This window comes from Aptenodytes forsteri, unplaced genomic scaffold (assembly GCF_000699145.1).
Source record: "Aptenodytes forsteri isolate BGI_AS27 unplaced genomic scaffold, ASM69914v1 Scaffold158, whole genome shotgun sequence".
Lineage (NCBI taxonomy): Eukaryota > Metazoa > Chordata > Aves > Sphenisciformes > Spheniscidae > Aptenodytes > Aptenodytes forsteri.
Window position 1 is genome coordinate 1,161,158 of NW_008794601.1, and position 17,400 is coordinate 1,178,557.

Consider the following 17,400-nt stretch of genomic DNA (forward strand, 5'->3'; position numbering starts at 1 on the left):
AGCGAGCCAGAAGCTGATGTAAACGAACTTTAATTCGCAGTCCAGGACCTGAAGTGACAACTGCTCCACAGCATGTAGAAGCCTTGATTGACACTTCAGACCCTGAAGATGGGTGGTGGCAGGTATCTCAAATGACATTGTTGAGCAGACACAGCAGCAGCCTCCACCTTGTCAGGTTTCTAAGCCAGTTGTAAGGCAGAATCAGGACTAACACAAGGTAATTGAAAGCATCAGCAATTTCCTCTTGGGAGAAAGCTAAATTTGAGACCCTTTGGAATATTTATGTTACTTAAATATTGAATCTTCCCAAAAAGGCAGAAATGATTTTAACCTGCAATTCCAATATTTCTCATCATGTAATCCTGGAAAGTAGGATAAATAGCCTCAGTTTTGTGTAGGCTCACTTCTGCACCCCAAGAAAAATGCAAAAGGAGTTAAATTTGACTTGGAAATAGTGGTTATTAACTGTGCTATAACGGTAAAAACATAGGGAGAAAGGTAAATTTTCTAACATGTTTCTGGATCCTTCTCATTGTTCCTGGTGCTGCACTTCTAAGACGTTCTTAAAAACTCTTTTCCCCAAAGTCAGGCAAATGTTGCCTGTAGAACCTTCCGAGAACTGATCTCATCACTCTTTCTACCTGAAAAGGGGGTGAAGTACAACAGCCTTGCATGAACGTTATCAGCCACTCACCATGGCTTTCCTCCCTGGAAACTCCTCTGACTGCTCCAACTGCACCCACTCTGTGGGGCCTGTGAACATTTCAAAGGCCATTTTACTAGGTGTTATTCTAGGGGGGCTGATTGTTTTTGGGGTTTTGGGTAATATTCTGGTTATCCTCTCTGTAGCCTGCCACAGACATCTTCAGAGTGTTACCCACTATTATATAGTTAACCTGGCTGTAGCTGACCTCCTCTTGACTTCCACTGTCCTGCCCTTCTCAGCTACTATGGAGATTTTGGGCTACTGGGCCTTTGGGAGAATCTTCTGCAACATCTGGGCAGCTGTTGATGTCCTTTGCTGCACTGCTTCCATTATGAGCCTCTGTATCATCTCGATAGACAGATACATCGGGGTGAGCTACCCACTGAGATACCCAAGTATAGTGACAGACAAGAGAGGCCTCCTGGCGTTACTGTGCGTTTGGGCATTGTCTCTGGTGATATCAATTGGACCTCTTTTTGGCTGGAAGGAACCAGCACCAGAAGATGAGACCATCTGTCAAATCACCGAGGAGCCTGGCTACGTGTTGTTCTCTGCTCTAGGCTCCTTCTACCTCCCCCTGACTATTATCTTGGTGATGTATTGCCGAGTGTATGTAGTGGCCAAACGGGAAAACAAAGGTCTGACTTCTGGTCTGAAGACAGAGAGATCTCGTTCTGAAGAAGTGACCCTACGGATCCATCGTAAAAATGCTCCTGAAGTGAGCAGATCAGCATCCAACACCAAGAGCAAGCATCATTTCTCAGTGCGTCTCCTCAAGTTCTCCAGGGAAAAGAAAGCTGCCAAGACCCTGGGGATAGTTGTGGGATGCTTCGTTCTCTGCTGGCTTCCATTTTTTGTAGTAATGCCTCTTGGTAAGTAAAGCAAAACCCCCTACCTTTTACAGAACCTTCCCCCTGGAGGGAGGGCCATGTTTGCACCTGTGTACGATAATCCTGACCGGAAAAGCTCTGAGGGAATAATTTTCTCTTGGAAAGCTGTCAAAATCAAAACATTCACCATCACAAAGCAGTGAGTGTAAAAAATAGTCTCAAATGAAACAAGCCATCTGTGGTTCGAAGAGAAGCATAAAATTCTGAAAAGAATGGAAAGGATTTAGCACTCTCTTTCCATGCAGAAAATACTCTTTCAGAACTAGGACTGTTGTTTCTGACCAACTCTGCTATAGGAACAATATCTTTAGAGGGGGTGTGTTTATATCTAAGTTTGCAACCAGTTCTTCAGGTGATATAAATATGTAAAAGGTCAAGACATAAATGCATTCGGGGTCAAAGTAGCTGTTTACAGACTTGGGGCCAGATCTCCTAGCGCGCTCAGCACCTAATAATCCCTACTATAAGGAAAAAAATCAGCTTCCTATCAGGAAGTTCACGCTATGAGACACCACACTCCAAATGAAATTAATCTATTTTTTAATTTATCGTATGACCAGTCAGAAGACAGCAGTGAGGATCCTTCAAAATAGTTTTATACTTCTCTGGCTTGTATCCATTGTGGAAACCCACTGAGCCCACTGGCAAAACACTGGCTTCAACCATCATGCTGAATATGAATATTTATTCACCAGTTGTAATTCTAAAGGGGAGGAAAGTCGGGGATTTTTTCTGCTTTGCTATCACTGAAATATAAAGAAGTAATTAGAATTTTAATTAAACCTTGCTCAGTCACCTTTGATGCGATTTCAGGACTTAAACGCAGAATACTAATTTCATACCTATATCTGAGTGCGAGGTATGTGGCACATCACACTGAAGTTTGCAAGAGCTGTACTAAATATTAGTTTTTGAAACATGGAACCTTAAACCTGTGAGTTGCTCAATTTCAGTAGCTTTTCTTATGGAAAGGGCTTACGCTGCATAGGAAAAATAAAGTAAGATTGTGTGGAATTTTTAGCTAGTAACAGAACAATGTGTACAATTAAGAAAAAACAGCCTTACTAAGCATGCAAAGAGAGATTTGGGGATTTTCTTTTCTTTTTTTTTTTTTAAACCTTATAAAAAGATGTTGTTTTTCAGTTAACCTCTACTGGGTTATAAAAAGCTGTTGTTTTTCAGTTAACCTCTACTGGGTTTACCAAGTTTACCAGGTTGCTTTACTGATGTTGCCGTGTGAAAAATCCAAAACTACAGAATCTTTTCTGTTGATGGATATCGGGAAGTGCTGGGCTAAGAGATGTAGATGTTTCATGAGGAGGAGCCCTGAAAGGCCTGGCTCGTGCTGTCCAGGATGTCAGCATGTTGGAATGCTGGTTGCCAAGATGTCTGAAACATAACCAAAAAGGGTTTGCAGGCACGCATTAAACACACTTCTTTTCATCTGCAAATGTGGTTGCCCACACAGAGCTGTTGGTAATTAATTTGCTTTGGATTTAAGACATTTTCTGGACTCAAGAGTGGCTTTGCAATTCTTTGATCCCTTATAAGGAAACTTTCTTGAGGTTAGTTTCCCTATCTTTGCGGGGTTACTATGTTATTTTTAAAGCATATAATAAGTCTTTCAAAACCTATTTGCTACTTTTGTTTAAAGACAAAAAACTATTAAACAGACAAGTGGCACAAAATAACGCCTTCAAAAAAAAACAAAGGAAACACGTCTTGAGACATCTTGAGACACCCAGAGCCAGAGACTCACCCAGAGATGATTGCATATGGCACTCTACACCTATACCATGCACAACACTTTCTAAAAGACAGTAACCAACCTTTTTCAGACCTATTCTGCAGACAGGTGAAGGCAGGCATAGGGAGGAGAAGTGATCCGGCCAGGATCACGCAGCAGATTAGTGGCAGAGGTCAGACTTTTCAGATGGGCAGAATACCCCGTTGCTGAAACCGCTGACTGTTGTGGAGTTCACAACACAGCTGGCTGGGCAACAAGAACTTCATTGTGCCGAAGACCAGTTCTGCGGCTTTGTGGACATGGGACAGACCTATAAATGGTCCCATCAGCCATCGGCTACCGCAGGTCACTTCAGTCATTTGTAGGAGTCGGAGCCGTTCAAAAGCAGGCCGCCCTCAATGAAGGCTGCCCATGAGACGGACATTCTTAAACTATGCTACGCAAACCACTTCAGACAACTGGCAGGCGCTTACCACTATGCAGCAGAAGTTCCCAAAACATGTTTATTTTACTGTGATCTACAGCATCTTCAGGATCCCCACATCTATTATCATCAACTCTACCAGCCAAGAACCACTTTAAAACAAGAAACACCAGGCTTGTTAAAACGTACAATAAATGGGGTAGAAACTTTTGGGGTGTCGGTATGGGAAGGGCAAGCGCGATAGAAGGATCTCAGGAGGGAGATAAAGGCATGACAACCATATCAGTAGATGCTGCTGAAAATAACTGGACAAACAGTTTGAGTATCCCTGCCATAAGACAATATCTTAATTGAAATTGGTGCGTAACGTTGCCAGTTTTTTTATCTGTGTAAGCGATGTCTGTCTTACCTTCTTAGATGGATGGAGTTTCATTCCAGGCAAAGGGTCTGTGCAAAAGCTTTCAGTCCAATAGTCCAATACACCTTCTTCTCACTTGGCTTTGATGTTTGTGGAGTAAACCAGGGAATGATAATCCTGTTGCATGAAAAGAACTGAGGTTAAGATTGTTTTTTTTCTCTACATGGTGGAGTGCAAACCCACCCTTCACAAAACTTCTGTAAAATAAGAGTGTCAAAACAGCTGATTCCCCTTGGGAGAAGTCAGGTTTTCATTTCTGCATGCACTTCCTCTCCCTCTTTAGAGGTGACCCAGTGGATCCACTCCTAGTCTCAAAGTTTCCCTGTAAAAGCTTCTTTGAACTCAACATATCTTCACACATTGTTTAACATAACCTTCCAAGTCAAAGCTCGTGTGCCCCAACTAGATCTGCAGTCTTTGTATTCCCCTGATTAAATCTCGGTTCCTCTACAGACACATAGCTTTCCTAGTGCAATGAAAGGTCCTTTCCCGTGACGGTTTAGGGAAGGCTTAGACCAACTGAAATGCAGGGTAAGAGGCAGCAATAGGCACCTACATAGGAGTTTAAACAGAGCCTGCAAGAACTGTGAGGTCCTTTGTCTGTGTCCATTAGCCTCTATATAAGACACCTGTTCTTAGCAAGCTCAAATTCTGTCTCTGCTCTGCAGCAGTGGAAGTCTGATGGTGTAAAGTGCTTTTTATTCTGCAGACCTTCCTTTGAATTGCTATTACACAAAATAAGCTGTAAACCCATTGCTGAATTAGCTTTATTGGGGGAATTCTGCACAGACTCTTCCTATAAACGTCATTGCCTACGAGCAATCACATCCAACACTTCAGCCCTAGTATTAGGTTGTAAAGACAGACTGATGTCCATGTACATCTACAGCCCTCTGCAATTGCTTCCCAAGCAGAAGATTTTCAGATATGTCCACCAAACGTTCCTCATTCTACACTAGGCATCCACCTTCCTATAAGGTTAAGTATACAAGAGATATATTCAACAGAAGGAAATGTTAATCTGAATAAATTACTTGCTCATTTAAGAGCTCTAAATGCTTTCACTGACCGCCACTTGTTTAGTACAGGCTGGTGTTTGCTCCAGGCAGACTATGAGAGCATCCTACTCCATCCAGGTAGTCTATTATTCAGCCCTTCAGAGAAGGTAGCTGGAAAGGATGTTTCCCTGTCCACTTTAGGGCTATTGCTCTCACATATCATCTTCTACACCTGTTGCATCATTTTCTTAATCCCTTATTTCTCTTCTACAAGACTTAATCACCAATCATTCCCAACTGCTAGCCACTTATTAATCCCTCGAGCATCCCCATTTAACATCCCCTCATGTTAATTTGCATGGTGAGAATAGCTTTAAAGCTTTTTAGTGCTGATCTTCACACTTTGGTTACCCCGTGCTTGGCTCCTTCCTCAAAACATAACTGCACTAAAGCACTCCATTCAAACAGCTAGGAGGAGTGCAAGCCAGGTGTCATGAACAGGGGATTATGCCCCATGCACTCCTTTACATGAGCAAGAATACACTGCTTTACTGAAGGGAATTAAGATCTATGATCTAGCTGGGAGGACTAGCAGCTGATAGGGCTGCATTTTTGTTTTGTACATTAGTCAAAACCTTCTTATCACCAAGTTTCTTTTTTCCAAGTGAGCTGTAAAGTGAAGCCCTGCTTCTCTTCCCAAAGTTCTTTAAGATCTCCTTTGACATGTTGTCAAAGTTCTTTAAGATCTTGGGGCAAAAAAAAATTGCCCTAAAGCAAGCAACATTGCTTTTCAAATCGGAGCAACCATATTCTCTTAGGCACCAGCAAATAGGGACTACGTGAAGCTGAACTAGAAACCTGAGAACAGGTTCTTAGAGGAACTTGAATGTCAAGGAGCAGCAAGAGCAGTGCTACTCCAGAGGGGAGAACGAGCCAGGAACAGAGGGTGACAACAGCGCAGGCAGGAGCCATGCCCTCCCCAAAAGCGTGCACTCGCCGTACCTGAGCAGAAGCAGGCAGAGGTGGCATCTATGACAGGTTCAGCCAACAGTCCAGTAACCACCACACAAACACAAAACAACAAAACAGAGCCAGCAAAGAACAGGCCTGAGCTCGCCTACATCACTCAAAGAGGGGCAAAGAGAAGAGCCTGACCTTATATGCAGCTCGTAGGCCAATGGGCAGGGGGGTTGTGGGTAGAGGCCACAGATGAGGCTCATCTGGGCAATTAAGGCTTGTTGGGCCCTGGCACTCTGCAATAACAGCCTGCCACAACAGCATGTTTCTTCCATTTCTGTTTTTTTGTTTTCCTCTTGCAGTTGCTAGAAAGGGACATAGACAGATATAGAAAGAAATGCTCAGAGCTAGAAGAGTCTGGAAATTCAGTGCACGCCCGTAGTGATGGCACCAGTTTTCAAGGTAATGTTGAGGATGATGTCACAACTGCCAGAACAGACCTTTTCCTGTAGCTGGAAGACGCTTATGGGTCGCTCTGGGAATTTTTCAGAAGGTTTATTTTCAACAACATAGATGACAGTGCTTGAAGGTTGTTTTGAGGTGAAACGTGCGCAGAACCGATAGAAAAAAGAAAAAGGGCTGGGTTATTACAAAAATGGTCCTAAGTTGGGATCGATGGCTCATCTTAACAATCCCTCAGAAGCAAACAAACTCACAGAGCTTTGTTTGTTGCCCACTTTCTGAGGCAAGCTAGCTTAAATCTATCTGGTTGTAGATGTTGTGTTCAGAAGCAGAAAGAAGAAAAAAGGGAAAGTCTGAGAGAGGATATCACAGGGGAAAAAACAATCCAGACTATTAAACTGGGCAAGGGAGAGGAAGGCTTTTAGCATTTGTCAATCATTCTCATGATGAAGAGAGCAGAAAAGAGGATACGCTGGAGGGTATTTATATTTGTAGTAGAATAGTAAATTAGTCTTGTGAGCTGACACAAACACCAGCAAGGGAATCCTCTAACCTTGCCTACGTGCCTGTCTGCAGCTGGTTTCTAATTACTATTTTGTGGCTGTTTTTTAAATGGAGTCAAAGAGAATGACTCTCTACTTTCACTAGAGGTAAACCAGAAAAATAAAATGCATTTTTCTATCTCTGCCATTGATGCAATACCTCAGGATGTCACAAGGTGCGGAGTAGGAACATGCACCGACGTTTGGAGGTTGGTGGATTTATCCCTGTGTTTTCCTGTGAGGTTTGCATTTGTTGTATATATCATCACTTGCCGTATGTTTAATAAGGTGGCTGATTTAACTATGGCACCTTGCTTGGGCTCCAGGGGCATGAGTTCATACCCAGTCCACTCAGCTGTAAATGGGAAATTTATTTTTGGAAGTCAAAGGTGGCCAGACAGGACAGAAAAGCTGCAGTGGTTTGTATGTTATCAGATAAGAAATTCAATTACCTTAATCATGCTGGTAAGGCATGATTGACCTGTCCTCCTCTATGTTGCAACACAAAGCTTCCATTAGTCTATTAGGGTACATTATTTCCCAAAGGCTGTGCTTCAAGGACCCATCTGATTTTTGGTACCAGTGAAAAACATATCAGGTATAGCTTTATGGCCTCTTGCTCTTTTCAAGATCATCTGACTCTCGATTCAATGTGTTCTCCTGCCAGAACATGTTCAGATCAACTCCCACGGTTTCTGGATAAGCCATCCTGTGTCCTGCCCACTTACTGTCAAAGTAGCTGGGCTTTGGACCGTGTTCCTTTGTCATCGTGAACCAGAATATGACAGAGTCGGGTCAGGGAAGTTAAGCCAGGGTCTCTGCTTCACCCATATCTTATCACAGCAGGAGTTCAAATACCTGCTACTGTCTTGAAGTTTATACCCTGCAATTCACTCTGTTCCCTACCTGCTGACCCCTGCAGACAGCAGTGTTTTACTGAGCAAAATCTGGGAACACCATTTCAGAGTAACGCACAGGATCCACTAGTGTGAGATACTGAGAGCAGTTTAAACATGTTTTTTAGGGTCTTTTGGGAGCACAAAAAGGCAGTGCTTGTGATTCATCCATCCCCCATAGTTTAAGCAGCGGTATAATGGGAACCGCCAGAGTGTGAGATTCAGCAGTGAGCTGGGATCCCTCAGTAACAGGTTAACTGTAGATGCGGAACAGAAAGTCACCAAGTTCCTATAGAATCGAAATAATTTTGGTTGATGATACTGAAGCAATGGGTAGTATTGTCTTATCCTGTGAAGGCAGTGTTAAAGAGAAGGTGTTTACAACTTGGGAGGGTAAATAAGTTTGCTGGCAGAGAAAAAAAGTAAGAGAAAGCAAAAGTTTTCCTGGGGAGGAGAACTGTGTAGAGTTGCACCAGCCTTCTAGGGAATCACAGTGGAAAATAGGGGACTACAGTATACTATCCTGGCATTTCCCCATACAGAAGGTAAATAGCTTCCCTTCTTTTCATGAATCTTTTCTTCTTTAGAATTGGACAGATGGTCTCGTAGTAGTAAACAGAAGCGTGGGACCCTCCTGTCCCTCCCACTCCTTTACTTGGAGGGCAGAGAGTAAGGCAAGCAGCCCGTGCGCTCCCTTGACATCGTCATGACTGGGTCATCCAGATATTCAGAGAAGCAAGGATCTGAATCCCCTTTCTTTTCGTTGTCCAGTTGATAATAATATAATAAAATAAAATGAATAAAAGCTGTGACAACCTAACCCTCAATATAGTTTTCATAGCAGAAAATGTTGAATTCCAGCCATGGAGGAAATATTGAGAGCTAGATTTCTCACATTAGCACTTCAGTGTGTTCCCTCAGCAACAAAAAGAAAAAAAGGGGGAAAAAAAGAAGAAGGAAAGCCCCAGCTCGTTCTCTGGAGCACAGGTCAGGGAGAAGGGTGTTTACACTCCTTGAGCCATGGAGCACAAGTTTGAGTGTGTGTTAAGCCATTGAATGGGGAGAAAATAAGCCATGAAGATAAACAGCCAAGGTATTTCCTCGGCAAGTTTTTTATTTTTTTCTAAAACCAAGGGGCATTTTTCATAAACACAGACTGGAAAGGCTTTGTTGGTCTAGGCTGATAACTCAGCTACACTGAAGCCAACGGCAAAGATCCTGCTGACTTCCCTGTGGCCAACATTTCTCCACTGTTACCGAGTCCTGAAACGTTGTGTCCCACTGATTCATAACACAGCAAAGCAGCAGAAGGAATTGGCGATATTAATAGCCATTTATACTGAAAACAAGGGAGAGAAAGTGGAGTCAGTTGGGCTGTTTCGTAATTCACATCTGTGGCTCTCCTGCATGCACTATCTGTCAGAGAAGGCTTGTCCTTGTCTTCAAAACCTTCCTGCTTTGTGTAGTCACCACTTTCAAGTCCCCGGAGTAAATGAACCAAGAACGTAATTTTTCACTCGCTCTGAAACATCACGGCGCAATTTAGGATTTGTTAGTGATTGAAAGGCGATGAGTGATTCTCCCACCCCACAAAGCAAATGTCAGGCTTTGTCTTCAGTTTGGATACATAAGGGGTAGATACTCAGCTTTTGCTGAAGAAGATAATTCCTGTATTGCTAAGCCCAAGGATTCCAAAATCACGAGCGACAACCGCATAGTGACAAACTCGTGAGACAGGCTGAGAGAGACTCATCCTTTCAAACTACTCTCTGAACCACCCGCTTGGGTTTTTTTAATTTTTAAAGGAAAGCTAAGGTTTTGTTGTAAGTGCATGACTCCGAGAGCGAGGGCTTCGGGATGAATATCAAACATCTTAAAAATGTGAGCAATGAGATCCAGAATCATTCCACTGCAGTAACAGCATGGGAGCTGGAATTTCAACGACAATGAAATTGATTTGTAAAACAATGCGATTATTTGGGTTTACATGGCTAACAAAACCTCAGTTTACCTTCCCATGGTTTTTTATCGGCTTTCTAAATCTGCAACTGCCCACAGTGAATCTGGAAATAGTTGCTTGCTGAGATGTTTGCCCTTTGCCAGAAATATCATCCATCGTAAGTGGGTACAATATGAAACAGAGCATAAATTAGGTCTGAAAAAATCCAAATGATCAGAGCACCGTTCCCAGACTGACCCATTCCTATTGCCTGTCCTTTCTACCTCTCACCTCTGTCCAAACACCCGCACCCTCCTGAATCCTTTTGTGAAGAGAAACAAACTCTCACTCCTTCTACAGCTGTTTATTATGGGTCAGGGATATCTAGGCACAAAGTCACTCTCATTTCCCCCTGAATCAGCCACAATATTCCAGGCCTTGCGACAGGCACAGCTGTAAACATGCAAGACTTGCCAGATGCAGGCTTTTACCCTTCCTCATGTCTATGAACCGCTGTTCTGCGTTTGTTACGTTCATTTGATTGTACAAAACCCAGAAGCATTTCCTACTGTTCAAGGGTTTTTTGATCCCATTTTTTGTTCCCACAGAAAATACTTTCCATAAGGGACCAGCAGGGTGAGACGTGCTGGGAGAGCATATATGTACAGAGTGCAGCTGTTGCATGTCTGCAGCAATACATATATATATACACACACACAAATATACTTTCCAAGGGATGGTTTGTGTTTGACCCGAGATGCAGTATAGAGTGCCAGTCTTATGGAATAAAGTTCAGTGCTAACACTGAGCTTGGGAACACAAGATGTAACACATTTATCAATGTTTGTAGAGCAGACTGCCCCACGAGAGCTCTAGGGTGCCCCTGGTACAGCGTTAGTCTACGTGGGGACATCAGTGCTCCTCTGTGCTTCATCCTCCGGGTCTTTAGGGCAATTGCTCTGGAATAGCTGCTGCCCTCTAACTTGACCCCTTTAGGGCAGATCCCAGGACCTGAGTTATAAGCTTTGCCCCCCTGTAAACCAGACCACTATCCCTGTTTCCAATTTGCTGTGATTCCAGAGGCGTATTTCCTATACGTCAGAGGCAAGAGATGCTAGGATTTTTGTTTGACTTCTGTGCAAGGTTTAAAATGGGTACTTTTCCTGATTCCCTAGGACACTTTAAGCCCTGATAACATAACACTAACAAATACTGTTTGGTTCTCTGCTCATAAGGTGCACGGGCACTGCTGTCACCTCCTGAGTGGAATCTGTAAAGTGCAACATAAAAGGGGGGAAAAAATAGCGAACCTAAACAGAGCTGCAAGATTTACTAGCAGAGATGGATTTTAACACCACTGTGGGTCCATCGGTCACAAAAATGTATGGGATCTTATTCCCGTGGTGCTGACAGAGGCGATACAGAGTAAACAAATAACACAAGTTTCTGTAGTCTGGCAGCTTCTAAATGCCTCTCTGCTGTCCATCAGTGAAGCGACGCACGACATCAGTACTGGCTTTTAAACAACCTATAATCAAGAAGCTCTGTAAGTTCTGACAAACGACAAAGTCAAATTACATCTTTGTGACTGAATTGGCACTTACTCACCAGGAGGTACATGGAAAACTTATCTCTCAGATCTGAAGAAACTTCGAGTTGACAAACAGGAAAATAAATGATGAGGGAAGGGAATGCAAGCCTGACGTTTTTCAGGGGTGAGTGATGAAATACTTAATGGCAAAGGATCTCAGGAGGCTAAATAGTACATTTTATTTTATTTTATTTTATTTTCATATAACGACCAATTGAATTGTGCTACTGACACTTGAGAGTTCTCAACCTTTTGAAAACAAAGCAGGAATTCAAGCATCATTTAATCAATCTACAATTCAAAGGCATGAAAAGATCATTTGAAGTTTTCCTTATTGTTCCTCCAGCACAGACTGCAGGGAGACAATGGATGATGAAGCCTCTAAACTGTAATCAGTTTTGCCACTATTTACCATTTTATTCCTAAGAGCGTAGCGGGGAAGACATTAAGGCCTGTGAATTGGATAGAGAATTCGTTTCAAGAAAGAAAACTTTTCACTTCTCAGCTGCTGCTCACTCTCCAACTCTATCAGAGGATACCTGGATGGCAGCACTTTATTAATCTATGATTACACCTAGCCTCGAGTGAGAGAATTGGAAAAGCTTGCTCTGGAGAATTAGGTGCCATTTCACCAAGTTTCTTTTGTACTGCCTACTGCTACGTAGGAAACAGACAGTCTTATACTCTATACCCTAAAGAAGAGAGAATTCACCACTCTGCTTGGTTGTTTAATCTCATAGTTAATTACGGTCATTGTTTAAAACAAAAACAAAAACAAAAACAAACAAAAACAAACCACAAAAAACCCCCCACGAAGCCTATGTTTTATTTCTACTTTGAACTCATCTGACTTGAGCTGCCAGCCACTGCCCGGTTCGATATTTCGGCACACTGAACAAACCATTTTATCACCAGGCTTAGAAGCACTGTTTGAAAATTACTCCCACTTGCTACCAGATACATCAACCACTGATATTAATCATGATAGCAACGTCACTGAATATTAAAGGCCTGGAAGAAAAGAATACATTCTTAGTATTCTGATTCCCCAAGGACTTCGAGAATATGATATTTTTCCCCTTTTGCCAGATACTCAGGTAGCCAGCAGAAAAGATTAGGGAAAGTTTCTGAACTACAGAGGTAACCGGGCATCTGCAATAGAAGGGCATTGCTTTCTGTGGCCCTTTGAATAGGACACCACGTTTCTATAGAGGCAGTAAGCAAATGCTAACGTGTCAATAGTTCCTCACAGCAGTCCTGCATCATACAGAAGGATTTTGCTCATTCTACAGAGAAGATGCAGGAGGCGAAATATTTTTTTGCAACCTACACAACAATTCAGTGGCTCAAGGTTTAGACATGTTGATCTTGATTTATATTGCTCTGGAAGTTGAGTAAGCTGTCGGCATAAGTGAGAAGAGGGTCCAAATTATTTTTACTTTGACTTTACATCTAGCTCTGTTACATAGTTGGTCTGTTGACTATCAATTCCAGCCTCAGCCCTTTCAAGATGCTGCTGACAATATTTCTTCCTATTGCCATTAGTCCTGTTTCATTCACAGGACAACACACAGTTATAGTGAAGCCTGGAGACAGAGCTTTAGCTGGTCTAAACTTATGAAACATCACTGACTAGCACAACGAAGGGCGCAGCAGAGCAAAGCTACTGTCCTACAGCCCAAGTTGTGTCCACCACTGGAAAGAACGAGTTAAAGACAGCAGGTGATGGGGTCTACAGGTAGCAAAGTTTGTACGCTGTTGAAGCTACTTTTGTTTTCTTTTCACTGTGTGTTGTTCCAAGGCAACAAGTCTCTACACTGATGAACCAAAAAAGGTTACATTAATAAATTAGCATGCAGATCCCCACCCCAAAAAAAAGAGCAAGAGACAGACTCTGACACTGGCTATTTTCTATTTTTAACAGACTTTGGCAAGACACTAGCATTCCGTTTAAAGTGAGCCAGAAGTTGCAGCAAACAGGAATTGTTATTGTTTACCCATTTTTACACTCAGCCTCACGCAGCTGATTCCCTAAACCGAGATTTGTTTCACCTTTTGTCTTAACACAAAATGGGAAAGCAGTAGATACGCTGCAATTAAATGAGGAAATAAAGAAAAAACTGGGCATGATTTGGGCATTTAGAAGCCTTTCGTTATTTTTCATCTGCCAATGACTTCAGCCAGAAAGTTCTTTGAGAACTTTATTTAGGAAAAACGGCATTAATTTGCTGAGAAAAATTCTAGGTCGTGGATATGCCTGCTCACTCATGTCTAACTGCAAAACAGCGTTTGCTTTCTTTAGCGCGACATTTTTGGTCTTCAGAACTGGTTGATATTGAAACTGGTAGTGAAGCCGCCCTACCTAGCTAGCTCAGAGCAACACAGAAGCAGTCACAGAGGCAGCGACACCCCAAAAAGAGCAAGAGACAGACTCTGACACTGGCTATTTTCTATTTTTAACAGACTTTGGCAAGACACTAGCATTCCGTTTAAAGTGAGCCAGAAGTTGCAGCAAACAGGAATTGTTATTGTTTACCCATTTTTACACTCAGCCTCACGCAGCTGATTCCCTAAACCGAGATTTGTTTCACCTTTTGTCTTAACACAAAATGGGAAAGCAGTAGATACGCTGCAATTAAATGAGGAAATAAAGAAAAAACTGGGCATGATTTGGGCATTTAGAAGCCTTTCGTTATTTTTCATCTGCCAATGACTTCAGCCAGAAAGTTCTTTGAGAACTTTATTTAGGAAAAACGGCATTAATTTGCTGAGAAAAATTCTAGGTCGTGGATATGCCTGCTCACTCATGTCTAACTGCAAAACAGCGTTTGCTTTCTTTAGCGCGACATTTTTGGTCTTCAGAACTGGTTGATATTGAAACTGGTAGTGAAGCCGCCCTACCTAGCTAGCTCAGAGCAACACAGAAGCAGTCACAGAGGCAGCGAGACTCGTGCTTGATGCCCAGGTTGTAACGGGTTGGAATCAGAGGTTCAGCTGCTCCAATACAAAGAGCAAGCTCCTGTGGCATGTTCTGCACTGCCCCTGGGTATTCGACTCAGTCTCACTTCTCTGCTGCTCCAACACACACCAGATGGCCTGGGTCTTATGGGACCTCTCCCAGGTCAGAGATAACTGGAAGGCTTCTCGCCCTACCACATCTCCTATTTCTTCCCTGACGGCAGCGTGTCCTCTGGGCACATCAGCTCCACTCAGAGGCAGGAGCTGGTGCCACGGCAAGAAGACATTGCTTCACATTTCACAGCGGAGACCATGTTCAGCAGAATGAGCAAGTCATTAATCACGCTGCACTATTTGTATCTCTGGTTTAGGCAATATTTTGATACATTCTCACACAGGCAAAAACACCCTGAGAATTCCTTTCTGGCTTCTGCCACTTGAAAGCATTTGCTGCACTTGCTGTAGCTTTGTTTGACAAAGATAGGAAGAAAAAGATTCAAACCGAAGTTCAGCAGCTCTCAGAATTAAATTAGAACACCCTCTGATTGCATTATTAGCTTTTCCTAAGTCAGGGGAGGTCCAACGAACCGATCGATCCCTGTAAAGCTTAGAAGCTGCTTACAGACGTAGTTGAACTGCAGAGGATGACAAATGTATCGATGCCTGAATCTTCCACAGTATTTCTTTCAACATGCACATGCTTACGATTTTTCCAGGGGGAAGCAGGAGGACAAGCATTTGTCAGTGCTGAAAGTTCTATTTATTATAAACTTGACTATAAAGTCCAAAACAAGCCAATTGTGTTTTCTGGGAAATTATTTTTCTTCCTGTGCCCAAACTAATTACTGACACTGGTATGATAGAACCACTTATTTTTTTTCCCCCCTTTCTTTTAAAGGAGGCAAGAAACAGCCTTTCCCCTTGACAACACACGGCAAATATTTTTCTCTTTCTCTGGTTCTACATTCGTTTTGCAAAATTGGTCTTAGAAGTGCTGTTATCACTTATTCCCACCCCAGCATCACACAGAGTTTAGTCTTCTGGTTCATTCACATTCAGACAATATTGTTTTTATTTCTAAGCAAAGAGAAGTACCAAATAAGAGAATTACAGGATCTTGTTACAATGGCCACTTTCCAGTGTCATTCAAGAAAAGCAACAAATTTCTAAACAATTCTCCATAAGCAGCAGTGTTGACTCTTCAATATCTTAAATATGTCTCTGTAGCTTAACAATAACATCTCTCCGTGAGTAAATCTCTTAAGCATTTACTGACATCCTATTCAAATCATTTAAAGTTAAAAACTTGCTTGTACAAGCAGTAAGGAGCTCACGTTGTAGTTAAACCAAAACCCAAAGGTTTGGCATTAGGAAAATGTTCCCAAGATTTTAAATCAGCAGATAACTCATAATTAAATCCTATGTTATCATATATCATAATCTATTTTTTTAAAAGGATATTAGTAATGCTATTTAATTTTCAATTTGCATGGTCACTTGTAGTTGACTGTTGCTGTGCCGGGACAGTGAGGACTAATGAATGCACAATTTATGGCTCTGTCACTGATATGCTGAATAAGCTGCATCAAAAAATTTCAAATTTTTTGAATGTTATCCTGCCTTCTATATAGTAAAAAGTCCCACAGTACTTTCCTTACTAAGGAGCCAACTAAGTTCTTCTTCTTTGAATCGTCTCTGGGCAGTAACCTTGCAAATATATATCAGTCTATATATTATGGCTGCCCATGAGACCCTCTCCAGTGTTCACTGATGTAAGAAGGAACATTTTCTTTAACTTCTCTGAATTTTAGATGCATTCTATGAGACAGAAAAATGTGGAAAGTTAGATTTTCTAAAGGTTTCAAGGGAAAATACTTTATAATTTTTAAGACTTTAGCTGGAATGCAGTCAACTCAGTAATCTGACTTTTCACTTACTCTGACTTCTGAAGTGATGCCATTTTCTTGCCATTTGAAGCCCCTTTTGATGACCTCGTAGATATGACTATAATTTGGCTAAATAATCTTGAATTAGGAGTCCTGGAGGAAGCAATTTTTGTCTATCACTTGATACCAGTCCTCTCGCTTGCCTCTCTGGCTGTAAATGGGAATACAAAGCTTGTATAATAAAGTAGGTGATGTCTTGAATCAATCTCTGATAGAACATCCATGTAATTGTACGACACCATATCTTCTGAAAGACTTGTTCCTGCAGGAATTGGGCTTTGAGTCATAAATTTTCCAAGACAGAACAGAATCTTATTTATTTTTTCCAGTGTTTAAGTTTCTTTGGTTACCTGCAATTTCTCACTGCCTCTGCCTTAATACTCTGTGTATTTTCCATTTTAGGTTCTTTCTTTCCTGCAATCAAACCCCCGGACACACTTTTTAAAATAACATTTTGGCTTGGATATTTAAACAGCTGCATCAACCCCATAATCTATCCGTGCTCAAGTCAAGAGTTTAAGAAAGCGTTCCAAAACGTCCTGAGAGCGCAGTGCCTCCAAAGGAAGCAAGCAGCAAAGAAACAATCCCCAAGTTTCAACCTCAACCATCCCACTAGCCAAAGCATGGAGAGACGCAAAGGTGTGGTCCGTATCCCTGTTGGCTCGGGAGAAACCTTCTATAAGATTTCCAAGTCAGATGGGGTCTGCGAATGGAAGATATTCTCCGCTGTGCAAAGCATGCCTGCAAAAAATGCAGTTTCTAAAGACTGTACTGCTGCCAAAGTGAAAAGTAAAGGTTTCCTCCAGGAATGCTGCTGTGCAGGCACTTCAGGGAACCTTGTCCATGAAAATTGTAAAGTGCCAACCATTAAAATACACACCATCTCCCTCAGTGAAAACGGGGAGGACATCTAAAGGACTGAATGT

General features: G+C 42.1%; 1 protein-coding gene across 1 annotated transcript; it reads left to right on the forward strand.

The window, feature by feature from the left end:
• Positions 1–674: 674 nt before the first annotated feature.
• ADRA1A (adrenoceptor alpha 1A) lies at positions 675–17,388 on the forward strand. Its single transcript, XM_009273034.2, has 2 exons — positions 675–1,578; positions 16,877–17,388. The coding sequence occupies exons 1-2, from the start codon at positions 696–698 to the stop codon at positions 17,386–17,388; spliced, it is 1,395 nt and encodes a 464-aa protein (XP_009271309.1). The 5' UTR covers positions 675–695.
• The last annotated feature ends 12 nt before the right edge of the window (positions 17,389–17,400 follow it).